At 42.9% G+C, this 21,273-nt stretch overlaps 1 protein-coding gene across 1 annotated transcript in view; it reads right to left on the bottom strand.

The window, feature by feature from the left end:
* Nucleotides 1-17,151: 17,151 nt before the first annotated feature.
* Nucleotides 17,152-21,273, bottom strand: part of LOC120053939 (talin-2-like) — a 78,184-nt gene continuing 74,062 nt past the window's right edge. Inside the window, exons 52-55 of the mRNA XM_039001258.1 lie at nt 21,189-21,251; nt 20,878-21,060; nt 20,645-20,770; nt 17,152-19,759 (exon numbers count right to left, since the gene is read on the bottom strand). Of these exons, the coding sequence (XP_038857186.1) occupies nt 19,631-19,759; nt 20,645-20,770; nt 20,878-21,060; nt 21,189-21,251 (501 nt within the window). The 3' untranslated portion in view covers nt 17,152-19,630. The remainder of the gene's footprint in view (nt 19,760-20,644; nt 20,771-20,877; nt 21,061-21,188; nt 21,252-21,273) is intronic.

Here is a 21,273-nt window from a genome sequence, read left to right as displayed (position 1 = left end):
AGACACTCTTATCCAGAGGAGGGGGTGCAAGTGTAACCGATGTGAAATGGCTAGCTAGTTAGCGGTGGTGCGCGCTAATAGCGTTTCAATCGGTGACGTCACTCGCTCTGAGACCTGAAGTAGTTGTTCCCCTTGCTCTGCAAGTGCCGTGGCTTTTGTGGCGCGATGGGTAACGATGCTTCATGGGTGACTGTTGTCTGTGTGCAGAGAGTCCCTGGTTCGAGCCCAGGTCGAGGCGAGGGGACGGAAGTTAAACTGTTACACAAGGGGGATACTGTGGGATTATTTAAGATACTCTTTGAAGAGGTAGGGTTTCAGATGTTTTCGGAAGATGGGCAGGGACTCTGCTGTCCTAGCTTCAGGGGGAAGCTGGTTCCACCATTAGGGTGCCAGGACAGAGAAGAGCTTGGACTGAGCTGAGCGGGAGCTGCCCTCCTGTAGGGGTTGGAGAGCCAAGAGACCAGAGAAGACAGAATGGAGTGCTCAGATTGGGGGGTAAGGTTTGAGCATAGCCTGAAGGCAGGGAGGGGCATTTCCTCTTGCTGCTCCGTAGGCAAGTACCATGGTCTTGTAGTGGATGCGTGCTTCGGCTGGAAGCCAGTGGAGTGTGCGGAGGAGCGGGGTGACATAGGAGAATTTGGGAAGGTTGAACACCAGGCGGGCTGCAGCTTTCTGGATAAGATACAGGGGTTTGATGGCACAAGCGGGGAGCCCAGCCAACAGTGAGTTGTAGTAGTCCATAGATGACAAGTGCCTGGATTAGGACCTGCACTGCTTCCTGTGTGAGGTATTGTACAGTTGTAGAGCATGAACCTGCGGGAGTGAGCCACTGTTTTGATGTTTGCAGAGAACAGCAAGGTTCTTTGCACTCTGGGAGGAGGACATAGTGGAGTTGTCAACTGTGATGTAGAGGTTCTGGAGTGGGCAGGCCTTCCGGGAGGAAGAGCAGCTCTGTCTTGTTGAGGTTGAGCTTGAGGTGGTGGGTCGACATCCAAACTGAGATATCTGACAGGAACGCAAGAAATGCGTGTCGCCACCTGGGTCTCAGAAGGGGGGAAGGAGAAAAGTAGTTAAGTGTCATCGACATTGCAATGATAAGAGAGACAATGTGAGGATATGGCAAGTGACTTGGTCTATAGCGAGAAGAGGAGATGGCCTAGAACCGAGCCCTGGGGGACACCAGTAGTGAGAGTACGTGGTGCAGACACAGATCCTCTCCACGTCACCTGGTAGGAGTGGCCTGCCAGGTAGAGTCCAAGAGTTTGCAAAGCCTGAGATGTCCAGCCCTGAGAGTAAAGGGGAAGCAAGGGTTAAAATAGGAATACGGGTTTGTTGTAGAATACTTACTTATGGAATGCTGTACTTTGTCACTGAAATTACATACATATGTGGGACAAATGTATTATTGCATAGTTAACCTGGAATAATGCCAGTTCACACTTTATTTGGAAAGTTCTGATTTTCCAGTTGTAGATGCTCTATAGATAGTTTGTTGATATTATGACCATCTGCTAAGGTTACAGTTAGGATTAAGTTTAGAATAAAGGTTAGGGTAAGGGTTAGGGTAAGGGTTAAGTTTGGGGTTAAGGTAAGATTTAAGGTTAGGGTTAGAGCTACAGTAGGGTTAGTAGATAGTTAGTTGAAATGTTACCGATAGTATATATAGTCTGTAGAACAGGGCTCTCCAACCAAGTTCCTGGAGAGCTACCCTCCAGTAGGTTTTTGTTCCAACCTGATTCAGCTTATCAACCAGCTAATTATTAGAATCAAGTGTGCTAGATTAGGGTTGGGGTGAAAACCTACAGGACGGTAGCTCTACAGGAACAGGGATGGAGAGTCCTGCTGTAGAGCATCTACAGACGGACGATTCAAATAAAGTGCTACCTAATGCCAATATATTGTCACACTGAGCAGTATGGCCAGCACATACTGTACAGAGATTGCCAATGGCATGGCCAATCTGATTAGATCTTAAACTGAAATCCAGGCCAGTTTGTACTTCTGTGTGCATCATCCCAAAGTGGGAAATGCCCTGTTCCCTTAGTAAAAAAAACATTTAAAGATTTTATTTCCAAAATGCTATATCCACACATTTGTCATGTTTGTGTTTTTACACCAGAAATGATGACTTTTGGATACTTTCATGTGGGTGTGAAAAATGATTGTTCTCAGATTTTTTTGTCGTAGATTTTACAAAACCCTATATCCTTTGTTAAACTTCTTATGGCTGAAGGGGCAGTATTGAGTAGCTTGGATGAAAGGTGCCCATATCAAACGGCCTGCTCCTCAGTCATAGTTCCTAATATTTGCATATTATTATTAGTATTGGATAGAAAACAGTCTAAAGTTTCTAAAACTGTTTGAATTATGTCTGTGAGATTAACAGAACTCATATTGGCAGGCAAAATCCTGAATGAAATCTGACACAGCGGTTGCATTAAGGAGAGGTATATCTATAATTTAATGTGTATAACTTGTATTATCATCTATATTTATGATGAGTATTTCTGTTGAAACGATGGGCTATGCAAAGTCACTTGATGTTTTTGCATTTAGTGAATCTAGTCGCCTCAATGTAAACTCAGATTTTTTGATATAAATATGAATTTAATCAAACAAAATATGCATGTATTGTGTAACATGAAGTCCTATGAGTGTCATCTGCTGAAAATAATCGAAGGTTAGTGATTCATTTTATCTCTATTCTGGTTTTTGTGAAGCTATCTTTAGCTGAAAAAAATGGCTGTGATTATTGTGGTTTTGTGGTGACCTAACATAATCGTTTGTAGTGCTTTCGCTGAAAAGCCTATTTGAAATCGGACACTTTGGTGGGATTAACAACAAGATTACCTTTAAAATGATATAAGACACATGAATGTCTGAGGAATTTTAATTATGAGATTTCTGTTGTTTTGAATTTGGCGCCCTGCACTTGGACTGGCTGTTGTCATATCGGTCCCGTTACCGGGACTGCAGCCATAAGAAGTTTTAAGCTGGAATAATATGTTCCGATACTGTACATTTTGACTGTGATATGGGGTTGTCTCACCTAGCTATCTTAATAAGATGAGTGCACTAACTGTAAGACACCCTGGATAAGAACATCTGCTAAATTACAAAAATGTCAGATGTAAATGTTTTACATACAGATCTCATATTACTGTGTTGATATATATTTTTATATTGAGGTCACAAACGTATCATTTGTACAGTTATTTATAACAAATGTAGTTAGTTACATTTGACTGTGTAAAACCTAGCAGTACTACTTATTTCTCTGAGAGTGAGGCAGATATATAGCATTTAGCAAATATATGTAAGTCATTGAACAAACCCATGCCATGATTAGATTGTGAAAAAACACACCAATGTCTTTTATAAGTTCTTTAAACAATAAAAGATCATTTACCAACATTTCTGTAAATGGATATATAGCGTTTTTAAAAGAAACTCTTAATTTCCAAAATTACATCAGAAAGAGGGCGTTTTAAACTACGTTTAAACTCCAAACCCTCAAATGACTCTAGCTTGGTTAAAGTAAAGCAGTAATTTGGAAATGTCTGGCAATGATACATTCCAGTGTGGTTTTGAGTGACTGGTGAAAAGCTGACAAACTGTGCATACTTTGACTGGGCCCTGCGGTCTCCCTACAGTGAGGAATGCTGCAGGAACCCACAACTCTATAGTTCCTGTCTGCTGCTCATTCCAAAGCCTGGCTGTGACCCTGTCTGTATTTGTTCAGATGCTGTGACTGTTTTCCCGTCACAATCTACCTCAGACTTCCCGTCAGCTATAGCAGCCTGCCCCGAGGCCACACTGTCAGAGATAACGGCATATGATCAGTGTCATTATCTCCTGATGCTGAGGGGAACACTCTTATATCATGAGTCACATCTAAAGAAACTGGGAAAGGGCTTGATGAAAGATGAAGTCTTATAGAACTCTTGGCTCTAGCTATCCCAGGATCCCACTTCCTCAACCAGCCCAGTCTCTGGGTCAGTCTCTGCAGTCAGAGCTGCTGCGTAAACAGGACACTGGAATAGTGGACAGACAATTTCTCAGAGTAATAGAGAGTGTAGAGTTTAGTCACATCAATTAATTACTCTCGTTCCACATAGTCTAAATCCTCTCAGGAAAAATGGAATCAGTCTAGAGAGATAAATCCGCTATCCAGAGTAACTGTTTATTCAGCTTTTATACAGGGAGGAGAAGCCACGTAATTGGGAGAAAAAAGTAGCCAGGCCAAGACGTTTGTGTGCAGAAATGTGGGCTATCATCGACAGATGTAGGATGTTGATTTGATCCCCTTGTTGCGGGAGAACTTTGTAGTGTATTTGAGGGTTACAAAGGCTTCTGCAGTTTGTAATTGATTCTCCCTTACAAAAAATGTAGCAACCCCTACAAAAATGTCCATCAATTATAATCCACATAATAATTCACATTTCCTGTTGCTGCCGGATTATTTTCCTGCTGTAGCAAACTGGCAGAAATTAAGATCCTACATCTGTAGTGTTCACTGCAAAGTTTCCTTATTAAGACAGAAGGAGATAGGACGGAGGGAGGAGTGTTACATTTCACTCGAGACAGCTTAAATCCCAGGGGACACTGCAGCTCGGTTCCAGTCTGCAGCAGCACAGTTTGAGACAAAGCTCTCCCACTGCTCGCCATTATGATTCTGTCTCAGATGTGAGTTGAACTATCCCATCTCCAAAACTCATAGCAAATCCATTACTGGTTGGGTTGGGTATTGGCTTTGGTATGAGTTGGCAGTTATAGGTGCACATTTTTAAGAAGTGTCCAAAATTAGTCCCTGTAGGTTTGAGCCTTTAGCAGAGGATGGAGAGAAATGTTTGCCGTTTTTAAATTTCCTGCAATTCTACACATTTTACCCTGACCGATGCCATGTTAATATGATAGCTTTGTGAGAGTGACTAACAAAATCGATCCCTACCTTAGATTGAGAGACCTGCAGTGAACTGAATATCTGGCTGAATACCACTCCACAGAGCACATAATGTAGAAAGTTCTTTAATGGCTGGATGAAGAGAGTCATGTCCTCCAAGAAGGAAATCTCCCTTTGAGCAGCAGGCACTGGACTGGAAGAAAAAAAATCATAATACAGTATGTTATTTTTCAGAGGTGACCTCAAGGACACATTGGAAAGAAACAATGGATATTTAAAAAAAAAAAGTCTGTTCATGACATGTTATTGTTTATTTAATGACAAATATCACATTGTTGTCTGTCCTCATTATGTGATAGTTTAATCATTGGGTTGCAGGAAGTGTCGAGTTACATCCTACTTCTTATGTATTGTCTACTCTTTGGGCTAGGCGTGCCTCAAGCGACCCACCTCGACAACATCCGGTGAAATTGCAGACCGCCAAATTCAAATGACAGAAATCGTAATATTAAACTTTCATGAAAATACAAGTGTCATACATAATTTAAAAGATAAACTTCTTGTTAAAACTTCTTATGGCTGCGATCCCATTAATGGGATCGATATGACAACAGCCAGTGAAAGTGCATGGCACAAAATTCAAGCAACAGAAATCTCAAAATTAAAATTCCTCAAACATTCAAGTATCTTATACCATTTTAAAGGTAATCTTGTTGTTAATCACACCACAGTGTCCGATTTCAAAAAGGGTTTACAGCGAAAGCAGCACAAACGATTATGTTAGGTCACCGCCAAATCACAGAAAAACACAGCCATTTTTCTAGCCAAAGACAGGAGTCACAAAAAGCAGAAATAGAGATAAAATGAATCACTAATCTTTGATGATCTTCATCAGATGATACTCATAGGACTTCATGTTACACAATACATGTATGTTTTGTTCGGTAAAGTTCATATTTATATAAAAAAATCTCAGTATACATTGACGCGTTGTGTTGAGTAGTTCCAAAAACATCCGGTGATTTTGCAGAGAGCCACATCAATTTCCAGAAATACTCCTAATAAACGTTAATCAAAGTTACAAGTGTTCAACATGGAATTTTAGATCCACTTCTCCTTAATGCAACCGCTGTGTCAGATTTCAAAAAAGCTTTACGGAAAAAGCAAACCATGCAATAATCTGAGGTCGGCTCTCAGAGCCCAATCAAGACAAAAAGATATCCACCATATTGTACAGTCAACAGAAGTTAGAAATAACATTGTAAATATTCACTTACCTTTGAAGATCTTCATCAGAATGCACTCTCAGGAATCCCAGTTCCACAATAAATGTTTGATATGTTTGATAATGTCCATCATTTATGTCCAAATAGCTACTTTTGTTAGCGCGTTTGGTAAACAAATCAAAACTCACGAAGCGCGTTCACTAGTTGCAGACGAAATGTCAAAAAGTTCCGTTACAGTCCGTAGAAACATGTCAAACGATGTATAGAATCAATCTTTAGGATGTTTTTAACATAAATCTTCAATAATGTTCCAACCGGAGAATTCCTTTGTCTTCTGAAAAAGCAAATGGAACGGGAGCTACCTCTCATGTGCGCGTGACTAGCTCCTGGCACTCTGCCAGACCTCTGACTCTCATTCAGCCCCTCTTTACAGTAGAAGCCTCAAACAAGTTTCTAAAGACGGTTGACATCTAGTGGAAGCCTTAGGAAGTGCAACATGACCAATAGGGGCTGAGTTGAAAATTGATCAACCTCAGATTTCCCACTTCCTGGTTGGATTTTTTCTCAGGTTTTTGCCTGCCATATGAGTTCTGTTATACTCACAGACATCATTCAAACAGTTTTAGAAACTTCAGAGTGTTTTCTATCCAAATATAATAATAAATATAAATAATAAATATAATAATATGCATATATTAGCAACTGGGACTGAGGAGCAGGCAGTTTACTCTGGGCACCTTATTCATCCAAGCTACTCAATACTGCCCCCAGCCATAAGAAGTTAATCCAGCCGCGTTGTCAGATTTCAAAAAGGCTTTACGGCGAAAGCACACCATGCTATTAACTGAGGACAGCGCCCCGCATACAAAAGCATTAAAAACATTTTCCAACCAAGCAGATGCATCGTGAAAGTCAGCAATAGCGACAAAATAAATCCCTTACCTTTGAAGATCTTCATCTGGTTGCAATCACAGGGGTCCCTGTTACATAAAAAATTGTACTTTTGTTCGATACAGTCCTTCTTCATATCCCCAAAAAGTAAGTTTATTTGGCACGCTTCTTTCAATAATCCACCGGTTTCCCCTCGTTCAAAATGCATACAAAATGAATGCCAAATTTTACCAATAAACTTGGTCCAAACATGTCAAACAACGTTCCAAATCAATCCTCAGGTACCCTAATATGTAAATAGATGGAATAAACTGTTTCCAATAATGGAGAAAAACAACGAGGAGTTGTTGGAGCTGAGTTTGCCTTTTTGCCCAAAATGTAATTTAAGGTGCTCCAAAGATTTTTACTATTATTCTTTATACAACTTATCTTTGTTTCATAGCATAGTTTAGGACCCCCAAAAGGCTAGGACCGGCTTTCACTGCATGTGTGGGTATTGATATGGGTACGCAGACCCACTAGCCACTGGGGCCCCGTGAGTTCAGAATTTCTGTGGCCCCCACCCCCATCAAAGTTGCTCATACCTGGTCTAAGGTCAAATAAATTGTACAAATAGTGCTGTATAACAGACAGATGTAATGGCTTTTCAAGTCAACCACCACACATCACATTTGTAATTTTACCATTTTGGATTAGAGTGAGAAAGAGAAAGTGTGAGAGATGATCAAAATGTAGAAGAGAATAGACAGCGGCCCACTGGAACTATGTCCTGTACTCTTGAGAAGACTCTCGTATTCTGGCTGAGTGAAAGCCAGTACGTTATGCGAGCCCCCATTGATGGCCTAACATAGTCATGTGTAGTGCAGCAGAGGAGAATCCTCTCTGTCATCCATAAACTGTTTATGTTGAAGAGCAATACCTTTCCAAGCAGATTTAGTCCACACAAGAAGACAGAACGTGTTTAAAAGTCATCCATTCACTGCAGGCTCACTTTAACACAATGATCTCACTCACTGACTTCGTCAAGACATCACTTCGCTATTTCAGAGTTATAGGTAGAGAAGGCCCAATTGTAAATGCTTAATGGTACAGTATATAAGAGCATTGTCAAATATAACAGAGCATTGTGACATTAAGCAGAGGTAGACAATTTACAATGAGAAAGAAGAAATACAAAACTAAGTTTGCAAACCAGCTGTAAAATTATAATTAAAACAGACAAGGACTGAAGAAAAAAAACTTCAGGAAGGCTGGAATTTTTTTTCCAGCACTTGTCAGGGATTTCATCATAACAAATCCCCCTGAAATTTGGCTTTGAGGAGCAAATTCAAATAAAACCATCACACCACCATTCGTGTGCTTCAGGCTCTGGGTGTTACGGAGTCTAGTTGATAGGTAATCGACTAGTTGGACTGTTCCCCAGACTCCAGGCGTAGGGATTTGTACAATGCTTAACAAGGCTATTGAACTTAACATTGGTGTCTGTCTTTATTCCTTAATCCAACTTATCATACAGAAACATGGTATCAGAAGTGGCTCGGAAAACACACGTTTGTTATTTTTGTAGCTAAGTACAGTATAGGCGCAGTTACGTTCCATATGCGAACACAAGCCGTTTCCTACTCACAACACTGATCAACTCGTTGTTAGCTGGCTAGCTAGCATCACTACCTACCTCCATGACTGAAGGCAAAGAAATCTCCTATTCCATTGCTATGGCAGCGAACATTCCGCCATCAAATCACATGGTTCTCACAGGGGACTGGAATACTAATTGGGACAACTTCAGGGATGAATTCGAGGACTATGCGCTGGCGACCGGTCTACATGAGAAACCCAACGAGGTACAAGCGGCAACTCTGAGGAGTTTAATGGGCAGCGAATGCAGGCATATCTACCGGCACAATCTCACCCTCACGGCACGACAACAGTGTGATGCAAAGGCTATATTGGATGCATTGGAGAATTACTTCAAACCCGCCAGAAACGTAATTTACGAGCGGTTCGTTTTCGGAAGCTGCAAACAGGAAGAGGGTGAGTCAGTACACAACTTTGTAACCCGTTTGAGAGAGAAATCCGCCACTTGTGAATACGGGGGATTGAAAGATGAACTGATTCGTGACAAAATAGTACTGGGAATTGCAAATGAGAATACGCGCCGGCGTCTACTGAGAGAGAGAGGCTTAACATTAGTAACTGCCATCGAAATGTGCCGCACTGCTGAAGTCACTGACATGAGAATGAGAGCAATGGAAACGGAAACCCCACGCTCCGACGTTGATACTGTTCACGCTGTTGCTAGGCAGACATTCAGACAAAACCAATCGAGGCAGAGTAATTCACCACGAACGGTGAACACAGAGAGCCCCGTAGCATGTAAATACTGTGGGAATACACACACACGTGGCAAAGAGCACTGCCCGGCCTATGGAAAACCATGCAGAGCTTGTGGAACTAATAATCACTTTGCAAAAGTGTGTCTCAAAAGCAAAAGAAGGGTGAGTGAGGGCAAGATTCACTGTGTTGATGATGTTACTCAATGTTCAGAGCTGAACAGTGAAAGTGACATTTACATGCATGAATCCATTGGGGCTGTACACTCAAGATGGAAGAAATGGTTTGTGACACTACGATTACACAACAAGCAACAACAATGTCAACTGGATTCGGGTGCTACATGCAACGTAATGAGCTACAAAGACAAAATCAATCTGGCACCTGACACACATCTATTTCCCAGCGATACTAGACTAAAGCTGTACTCAGGAGAACTAATGAGCTCTATGGGCACCTTTGAGACCGAATGTGTTATTCGGGGACGCAAACACAAGCTGGAGTTTGAGATTGTGAAAACCAGTCAAAATCCTCTCCTCTCAGGCTCTACATGCGAACGCCTGGGACTGATGCAGTTCACTGTACCAAATGACCTGCACATTGTGGATCATGTCCAGCATGGACCCCTGTCCAAAGAACAACTACTCAGCAGATATGACGATGTATTCAACATGCCCGTTGAATCAGTGCCTGGGGAGGTACACTTTGAAGTGGATGAGAGCATTACTCCAGTCCAGTGTGCTCCTCGCAATGTGCCCATTGCAATGAAAGTGGCTGTGAAGGCCCAGCTGGACAAGTATGAGGCCGATGGCCACATGACATCTGTGACTGAACCAACTGACTGGATCAGCAATATGGTCATAGTGAAAAAACCAGAGAAGCTGAGGGTCTGCATCGACCCAAAGCATCTGAACCAAGCACTGAAACGATCCCACTACATCATGCCGACACTAGAGGATGTCCTCTATAAGCTTCCCAAGGCCAGGATTTTCACCTTGGTGGATGCCCGAGATGCATTCCTTCAATGCAAGCTGGACGAAGAAAGCAGCTTCATGACTACCTTCTGGACCCCCTGGGGTCGGAAACGCTGGCTCAAGCTCCCGTTTGGTGTCTCAGTGGCGCCTGAGGTATACCAACGCAAGCAGCACGAGTTACTGGCTGGGCTCAAGGGCATTGAACCCATCGCCGATGATATCCTGATCGTAGGCTGTGGTGAAACAGACGAAGAAGCAGAACGCGACCACGATGTGAAGCTCCTGGCACTGATGGAGCGCTGCCGATCAGTTAAGCTTCGTCTTGGCCTGAAGAAGCTGCAGTTCAAGGTGAAAGACGTCCACTTCCATGGCCACATTCTCTCGGCAAAAGGCCTGAAGCCGGACCCAGACAAGGTCCAAGCGATCCTCGACATGCCAAACCCGTCTGATGCAAAAGGAGTACAGCGTCTCATCGGCTTTGCAAACTATCTTGCAAAGTTCATGCCACACCTATCAGCAGTCTGTGAGCCTCTGCGCCGGTTGCTGGACAAAGACACACCATGGCACTGGCTACCCAAGCACGAGGCCGCAGTGCAGGAGATGAAATCTCTGGCTTCATCCATGCCAGTGTTGCGCTACTACGACATCACGAAGCCTGTCACAATCCAGAGCGACTCTAGCCAAAGGGGACTTGGATGCTGCCTTATGCAGGAAGGCCAGCCCGTTGCGTTTGCCTCGAGAGCGCTCACCCCCACCGAACAAAACTATGCACAAATTGAGAAAGAGTGCCTCAGCATCGTCTTCTCCTGCCAGCGATTCCATCACTATTTATATGGTCGAGAGCTGGTCACCGCTGAAACTGACCACAAACCACTCATTGCCATATTCAGTAAACCTCTCCTCAACGCGCCCAAGAGGCTTCAAAGTATGCTCCTGACTCTGCAAAACTACAGCCTGAAGGTCATTTACAAGCCAGGACCTGAGATGTACATCAGCGACACACTGAGCAGGGCAACAGCACAATGTACAGGTAGAGGCACTGCCTATCAGCGGCAGGCCATCTGTTCGCTACAGCAGGAACAACAAGATGTTCAACAGATCAATCAGGCAGACTACTTAAACGTGACAGATCACCGCCTAGCCCAGATCAGGCAACATACTGACAAGGACGAACACCTACAGTCACTGAAGTCCATGGCTCTCGCAGGTTGGCCATATCTGAAAGAGGAGACACCTTTCACAGTGAGAGAATACTGGACCTTTCGAGATGAGATCAGTGTGCAAAATGGCGTCTTGTTCAGAGGTCAGAAGGTCATTATTCCCAAATCACTACGTCCAGAGATGCTTACCCGCATACACTCCAGTCACGTTGGAGGTGACGCATGCTACCGTCAGGCTCGTGAAACATTATACTGGCCAAACATGCAAGCAGAAATTAAAGACTTTGTCAGCAACTGTACCACATGCAACGAGTACGCTCATGAACAGCAAAAGGAAACCATGATGTCACACGAACTGCCCACAAGGGCCTGGCAAATCATCAGCATGGACTTATTCAGCCACAGACAAAAGGACTATCTTCTCCTCGTTGATCATTACTCTGACTTTTGGGAAATTGAACTGCTCCCTGACTTGTCTGCAGAGACGGTCATAAAGCGCTGCAAGGCGCAGTTTGCAAGGCAAGGTCAGCCTGACAAGGTAATCACGGACAATGGCCCACAATTCACTGCACAGTTCAAGCGTTTCGCCTCAGAATGGGAGTTTGACCACGTGACCTCCTCTCCAAGACACCCAAAAGCAAATGGCAAGGCAGAATCAGCTGTCAAGATTGCAAAAAACCTGTTAAGCAGGGCCTTGCGCGACAGCAACGACCCATGGAAAGCGATCTTACAGTGGAGGAACACACCCACCGAAAACATGGACAGCAGCCCAGCACAACGCCTTCTGTCCAGACGTCTGAAGACTACTATCCCCGTAGCTAACAAGCTACTTGAGCCCTGCGTCATGGTTGGCGTCACGGACAAACTGCGTCACAGAAAGCAGCTCGCTAAGTGCTTCTACGACCGGACTGCTCGAGACCTACCAGAGCTGGAGGTGGGTGAAACTATAAGGATGAAACCGCTGCCGGGAGACCACACAGGACTTTGGAGGCTGGGCACATGCCTACAGAGAGTTGCACCACGTTCTTACCTGGTGGATGTTGGTGGCTCCCTCTATCGTCGCAATCGGGTGGATCTGCGCGTAGCAGAGCAGACAAACCAGAACATGCCATACACTCACCTAGATGAGCTGGATCACAGTCCAGGCCTAAGGGTAAGGGGTGCAGAATTGAGACATGAGCCAACTGAAGGTGAAGCTTCTACCCCACCAAACTCTCCAGCTCGTGGCCCTAATCCTACCCCTGTCAGAGCCAATACTTACTCACGGGTGGGTCGGCTGTGCAAGCCACCGGACAGGCTTACTCTGTAAGCAAGAGACTTAACTTGTCTGTTAATTTAAAAAAATATTTAAAAAATTTAAAAAAGGAAGATGACAGCTGAAGTAAAAAGAAAATGTCATGCTTTTCAATTGTTATGATATGCCGTTATGTTTGCACTTTCTATTGAAAAGGATGATGTTACGGAGTCTAGTTGATAGGTAATCGACTAGTTGGACTGTTCCCCAGACTCCAGGCGTAGGGATTTGTACAATGCTTAATAAGGCTATTGAACTTAACATTGGTGTCTGTCTTTATTCCTTAATCCAACTTATCTTACAGAAACACTGGGCTGCGGTTAATGGAACATCCTGACGAAAAGGACCAAAATGTGCTACATAGCATTTTACCCAATACTGATTTCTGCTCTTTTGCCTGTTTCATAAGCTTTGGATTTTCTCTTTAGTTTCACATTTATCATTTTATTTCAATCCACATACTCAGAGCTTACACTTTAACAGTCTAAATAACATCACGTCTGTAGTGCCCCGAGATGTTGAAAAAGGCCCAGCCCAAACTTAAAAAGATTCCTTTCCTGACATATAATTTTTTACAAACTCTCTCTGCTTCCTCTCTCTCCAATTTCTGAAGCAGTAGTAGAACCAGATACATTTGTCTCTGAGCAGTTACTGCTTCAGTATGGATATACTGTAAATGAGAAAAAAGCATGATGCCATCTGAACTCAGTCCAACTTCAGCCTTACTTATCTTGGACTGGTTTCCATGAGAATAAGTCTCTGCAAACCATACAGAGTCCATTCACAGACAATGGGTTTCTTCCATCCCAAGAATTGTGTGTGTTTGTGCTGTCTCATTGTATAGATCCCTTAATTATGTTCAGTCTTGCAATAGAACTGAACAAGCAATACCACCAATAGACAAATATACAGTAAATGTTTAATATACATCTATTTTAAATTACATAATTAACTAATAGATGGATCTAAATAAAAAATGTTATGGGATCACACTGCTCAACACTTGGTACCATCTCCAGTCAATCATCAGGAATAACAGTAAGACATGTTACCAAGACCTTCCTTAGCACGTTCATTTAGATCCATCTATTCCCAGATATTTACACTGTCAGACATTTCTGAGTCAGTTCAGTTTAATTTACATAATACAACATGGCTGAACTACCCCATTTAAACATAGTCAACAACACAAAAAGCCTTCAGGCAATAGTCCAACTCAATTCTGATATTTGCTTTTACAAGGTGTTTGAAGTGCTACATACTTTATCGGTTAAGTGCGTATGAATCCCTCTTTAGTTACTTGCACATTGATGAATTTCACCTGTCTGCAAAAAATGAAATCCAAACATTGACCTATTGTCATCCAGTTTAGCCATGGCTTGCCATGGCCTCTTCTCTGTGAACTTGAGCATGGAACAAAGCAGGGAGTAAATGGCTACCATGTTGTGGGGATTAGGCACGGCACAAGCCACAGTCCCTCTAATAAAAACACTCCGCACTGTTAATGTAACACATTTGGATGGTCACAGTTCCCTGGTGTGGGTGCCTGGGATTACTGGATGTCCCGTGAGCCTCTAGGAGCCCAAAGAGGGCCTTCGGAGGTTCTCTGGTTATTAATGACATACTCCCTCATGTAACCGATCTGACATCACTGCCAGGCACAGCTGGCCTTCATACGAGTGAGCAGGACTGACAGGGGTCAGTGGGCAAGAACTCCACATCTACATTATAACAGCAACAGATGTCTTTCTCTCTAGGCTTCCACTCTTACTTTTGAATGGACCTGATCAAGTCTCAAGAAAAGTGAGAGAGTACGAGAGAGTGAAGATTGACGTGTGTGTTTATGCCTAAGAGAAAGGGGTTCATAAATATATAAACAAACAGTCACTATCAGTGCAATCCAGTAGCGGCGCGTGGGTAAAATCACTGGGGAAGCCAAGACCCCCCCCCCCCCCCCCCCGAGTCATATTACAACCTATGTGTTGGGATAATTGCGTTGTTTGCTCTATAACCTGTTTATTCATATGCCTTGTGACCATAATGTACAGTGTATAGGCCTAAAGGCAGAGACAATGAGAAGACTCAGTGGCAGAATAAATTCAAGAACAGCTTTGTTCTATCACAAAACCGGATAGCAACCTCTGCCCAGTGAAGTCCACAAAGTATATTGCATGTACAGTAACAGTCAGTTACATTGCCTACAGCATGGTCAAGCAAGTTAATGTTTCTGACATTTTCGGACTACTAAACAGCTATTGATTTAGAACCACAGAGATTTAGTGCAAGTCGCAAAGAAAAGAGGAGCTTTCTCCACTATTCCTGCACCATTTCAACTTCAACATCATCAAATCACCACTGCTTACTCTAATACAGTAGCAACTAAAAGATACCAAACACTATTTAGTCCAATCAACGTAAGCTAAATATGATTTGCCTGTCCATAAGTTCTGATTTCGGTGCGTGTTTGCGTTCGTGCAAGTATAAAAACATGTAGAGAAATGCCAATGCCATCCTCTTTTCTTTTATGTTGATGACACGGTCTATCACACTGTCATACAGTACACACTTATTTTTTGTTGTCCTAGGCTACCTGGCTAAAATGCATTCTAGCTAGCCTAACTTCCATTAGTGGGCAACGTTAGCCAGTTAACATTAGCCTTCTATAACTAGCAAAATATTGAACTGTCATCCTCTCAGGCCAGGGGCACAACAATGTATGAATTAATGGTTGGATCAGAACTGCCATTGTAATTATTGGCCAGTATGGAGAATTAAGTAAAATCCAAATCCCTATCTCCATCCATGGCTAATTTAGGAAAGGGACAATTTTAGTTAGCTAGTGGCTACTGGAGGACAACAACACAATGAGATGCAACAATTCAAGTTTTTCTGTCAATGATGTGTGTTCTCAATGGGATTTGATAGGAGTGACGTCACAATCCAAGCTGGCTTCCCTTGACACTATTTTTTGATTCGCCAGTACCATTCACAGTTGAGCTCACTCAATTTAGCTCAACGCTGATTGGCAAATTTTTTATACTTTTTTTTTTATCATGGGAGGCCAAATGCTTGCTGGCTTCCCTTGCCTTCAATGCTATGGGCGGCAACAATGTCACACTCGTTTGGACATCATCAGATAGATGGCCTACACGTAGTGTGACAGCGGGGCGCTGTTTTGCTCGCTCGGATGCTTTCTCCTGTGAGATACATTCCGCCTCTTGCGAATTGAAGGAAAATTATGAAACACAGACGAAAGATACATTATTTTATGTTTTTTTTGTCAACTTTTTTGGGAAGCCTGGCTTCCCTTGGCATCCATGAATACACACCACTGGTGCAATCATGTTGGAGCCATGAAGGTATTCATGCTGGTGGCAGAAAACGTTTCCATAATAATGGCCAGTGTGGAAACTTGATTTCAGTTCTAATACAGCGGTTTCCTAATCAGCCTGCAATCATGAAGTTCATGACAATAAGAGGACGTACACACTGAAGATTGTGGGTTCTACACAACATTAGTCATATCCCATTGAAGGTTTTGATAGCCCAATTCCAGAGCCAAAGCTCCCCAAACAAACATCCTCCTCTTCCTCTGGTCTGTGTTGTGGTAGAATGGCACTCCCTTCCCTGCTGAACACATGGCTTGAGTTTCCCCTCTCCACCGTGTGGTCAGGCCTCACATGAGACCCAAACATTCAAACAGCCAAATATGGCGTTCATTAGGTTGGCTCTGTGTATTGTACTGCTGGGCAACACTGCTCTGACCATATTTCATACAGCCTGTCCTGGGAAGAATCAGGGCTGTGCACTGTGAGGACTGGCATGTGAGCTCTGGACTGACTTGAAGAATGGCATTGTCAGGTTTACTAGAAACAGAATCAGTCTAATGTACAGTACATGGCATCACTTAAACATCAGAGGACTTTTAATATCAGCAATAATATAGAAATGGGCAATTCCTTTCCATATACTTGCATTCTATTGAAGTGAATTGAAATACCGACCATCATCAACAGCACATCCAAACACCTAAAACAGAACAGGTATCCACAACAGTCTGTTCTGTGAACCAGGGGGAATAAAGCATATACTGTATGACCATATTTGGTCTGGCTGACTGCATTTGCAATGTAATGGCCATCCAGTACTACATCATAGTTCTCAGAACACCCAGTGACCCCAACCTCAGCATTGAAAAGACTAACAGGGACCTCTACTGGAAAGAATGTTGGTGAGCTGATAAAGTCTTTGCTTTGCTATTCAATTCGACTTCCCTTTCAGGCAATTCAGGATTCCTGTTCAAGAATGAATGATACACACAGTACATTAATCAGAATGACCAGTAACAAACTGGGCCATGCTTGTTTCAAACGCTTTATTTTCAGTGAATATAAAAAATACCTTTGTGACCAGATAAATATTATACATACAGTATCAGTTCATTTTAACCCGTTGAAACAAATTCAGTCTGTTAAAGCACAACACCTACATTTGAATAACAGCTAGTCTTTTTTCCTATTTCAGTTAATGCTTATAGACAAATTGCTTAGACAATATACATTCTCAGGATAGTCGTTACATTTATCAATAAAAATGAATTTATAGTGGTTTAAACAATTAAACAAGGAAGTTCATTAGTCCTATTTATAAGGATTACTTGTATGTTGAATGAATTTCAAGGCAGAGCAAATTCCCAGCTTTAAGAGTTCAATAACTTGCCACATGCTCATGGAATGCAGTGGTGTGTTAATTTTCGTATATAGTCTAAAACCTAAACGACCCATGGATGCACTTTATATACCAGCAGGGTTTACGGCAGGCAGATGGGCTACCAGCCAAGGCAATACATTGTGTTATGGCATAGGACTAAGTGGTAGTTAAAGACCTAGAGAGTTATGGTTAGACTAGACTCGCAGGGTTTCCCAAACTCGGTCCTCAAGGGGTGTACATTTTGGTTTTTACCCTAGGACTACACAGCTGATTAAAAAATAAACTCATCATCAAGCTTTGAAAATTTGAATCATCTGTGTAGCGTTAGCGCAAAAACCAAAATGTGCACCACTTGGAGTCCGAGGACCGAGTTTGGGAAAGGCTGGTAGAGACATGTTCTCATCCAGAAGGATGAGGCTTAGATACAGCCTTGAGCTGTTGGTACAGCAGAATCAATTAAGGCACTAGTACACAATGCAGACCAGAGACTGACAACAAGGGGTTGAGGTGCTGGAGTGGAAGCAGTACTAATGACCTTATACTACACCAATACTGTAATAACATAAATTAACTAGTTTCCTAGTCACGACTGGACTGTATATAGTTTCATCACGTGTTACATTTGACAAGAGCGTTAGTAGTAATCCTGAATGGTTGAACATGGAAGGCATTGCTTGCGCTGCTCAGTGCATAAGGTTATACCAGCCATCTCAATGCTGTTTAAGAGTCAAAACCCCATACACAGCTGCATATACAATTCCAATCAGTGCTGCACTCTCATCAATCTGATATAGTATATTGAGTGTTAATGTATTGCTATGATCATAGCCGAGAGTAACAATAAGAACATGAACACAAGAAGCTCATCTTCCAAATTCAATGGAATCTGTAATAAGTATAAACACCACCAGCTGAAAAGGGCATGGCCAAACAGAGCATAGCTTTGCTGTTGCGTGTGTATGGTGGAACTACCAACTCTGGCTACTGTCAATTAGACTGGAATTAAAACACAGAGACAAGAGAGAACAAACATGACAAAGAATGTAAACCGAGCCTCCTCGTGCAGGCAGCAGGCAGCCCAGAAAAAGTGTGAGAGGGGTGGGGGGAGAGAATACTAGTCTGACAAGCATTACAGATAGGATCGCACATAGACCCCAAGATTTAGCCCCTTAATGAACCTCTGCACGTGACTGCACTCTGCTCCTTACATATGAGTGACAGCTGAATGTCCAAAGGAAGGAGGCAGTGATCACCCTACTCACACACCAGGGATAATTATTACTTAGAGAATTATTACTGTAAAAGGTATTATGATGCTGTAATAGATGTACTAGCGTCTGCTGTTGGCTTTACTATCCACTCAGACCAGACCCACTGACACTATGATTTTAGTGTGAAGCTGAAGTTCTATCACATTAAATACAGTATATAAAATTCAAACTTTTACCTATTCAACAGCAAATCCAAAGCTCACAATCATATACTAACATATTACAAATGCCCAATTATAAGCTACACTATTGGTTAGTAGCTTTATTGATGTGTATTAGTTATAATGGTGCATGCAGGCCAATGATGAAATGAAGCATTGGAGTACAGCAATACTCTGACCAACACTTAGAATGCTGTCTGAGGAACATAAGCTATAGATAACTATGTCAGCTGTGCCAGTTGGAGTGAGCTACCCATTTTTATTTTACATGTTTGAAACTACCTTCAACTGATTTAGAGATGTATCCATGAAAGCTGAAAGTATTAATAATATTTGCCATTATTGGGTCCAATAATGTTCATTTAACTTTGATGTCCTTGTTCATGTATCCGACCATAAAATCAGTAAGATAATCTGTCTCAATGTTCAGATTGCAGGTCCTAACCCCGCTAATACAGTACAGCTGTAGCCAGCTGGTCCTTATAAGTCATAATGTCAATATCATCCTCTGTGAAACACATACGCATCCACACACACGCGCGCATCTGAACACAGGCACTAGTTCCGCTCATAAAACAGGCCTGGCCCAAGTACGTTATACACTCCACCCGTAAGTGAGAGAGAAACAGCCAATCACAGGTGTCAGCTACATCTCTGTGTAACAATAGGTTCCAATCTGATGTCCATCAACTTTCCTCCGGACCAATCATCTCTCATCCTCCCTCAGTTCAGTGGGCAGGAACTTGTACTGCTGCTGTCTGATCTGAGCCAGCTTTTTCCTGGCCTCCTCCAGCTCTCTCTCTTTCCTCAGCATCTCCTCCTGGGCTGCAATGATCTGAGGAGAGGAGGAAAGGGTTAAATATTAAATACATGCTTCAGTCTGCTCATCTTCAATCTGTCCTGTAACACTCAAACCCAACAGGTAATAAAATTGTCAAACCATTTCCTTGAGTCCCGTTAGTGTACATATGGACTTGATTGAGTTCTACAAAGGAAATATTTTCTTCAGAACATTTGGAATACTGCTCATACTCCATTTCACAGTAGGTTTCTTCAAAGCGGGTTATAGAAAACCTAGAATTAACATAACTGTTCTGTGGTAACTAGTGGAATGTCTTAAATTTAAGTATGCAGTAAGTATCTATTTATTTTCTTAAGCAAGGAGCTCTTGTGGATTTGGGAGATGGCAGCGGGTGGGTTATGACTAGCCCACTTGAGAGAGACCCGCTTTGGGAAAGTGTCTCTGGAGGGGTGCTGGCTAGAAGCCCTTCAGTGTTATACACACCCATGTACGCACGCACAACATGATTTCTGGAAGACACTCAATCACCTTCCTCAGTTGAAAACAAAGCTTCCTAGGTAGAAGGGAGCCCTAGGCTAAGAAGTAGACATCCACTCTTCAATTACATACGGCCATGGATGAAAAGTGAGTGGATAACCACAAGAATGTGAAAACTTTTCAAGGGACTTGATGTTCAGGCAGCTGTGGATGCATGCGAAACCACAGATTTGAATCGCAGCTGTCGTTCTATTCAGTCATACTGTAGTGGCCTACCTCAATTTCAAAGCCATTTAGTTAGAGAGGAAACATTTGCATGTGAAGGCAACAAAGCTGGGAACAGTTGAAGAGGTAGAGGTGGAAAATCCACAAAGTAAAATTGAAGTGACACTTCAATGTGTCACTTACAGGGTATTCAGAATATAAACTCTAAAATCTCACCTGAGCAATGCCACCCACGAACCTGGTCTTGACCACCACACTGTGGTCATCAGCCTTGTCAAAGGCTGCTTTCTGAGCCGCCTTCACCAGGTTGTCTGATGCCCGCTTGACCGCGTTCCCAGCAGCCTTAGGGATACAGAACCCATGGTTAATGCCATCATAGTGTGTGGAGGCGAAGTCAGAGAAATAGCAGTGGAACCCAGTGGGTTGTGTTGTGTTTAGTAGGGCTATACCTGTAGTCTCCTCATGGCCTCGGAGTCCGGTTGAGCTTTGACCTTGCAGGCCACTAGGAGCTGGGCTGTGGAGGCTGCCACCTGCTTGGCTGAGGAGATGAGCTTCTCCTCACTGGCGTGGCCCTGGACTGAGGCATTGGCCGCCTCACACAGGTTACTGGTCGCTGCCGCCACCATCCTCGCCTACAGGGAATAGCAACCACACATCAGGGTACAGCCTCAGACAGAAACATTGATTCACCATGCACAGTTTCACGATCAAGTTCTGTTTTAATAGTACATGTAAAAAATAAACAATGATGGAAACTCACAGCAGATATGAGACCATGTGACCACTGGCCATCATCCACAGCATTGGCAAGAATGGATCCCACCTGGAGGGCAGAGAGAGAGACA

This window comes from Salvelinus namaycush, chromosome 9, assembly GCF_016432855.1.
Source record: "Salvelinus namaycush isolate Seneca chromosome 9, SaNama_1.0, whole genome shotgun sequence".
In the NCBI taxonomy this organism is placed as follows: Eukaryota; Metazoa; Chordata; class Actinopteri; order Salmoniformes; family Salmonidae; genus Salvelinus; species Salvelinus namaycush.
Note: the sequence above shows the minus strand (reverse complement) of the source record. Positions and strands in the feature narration are given on the sequence as shown.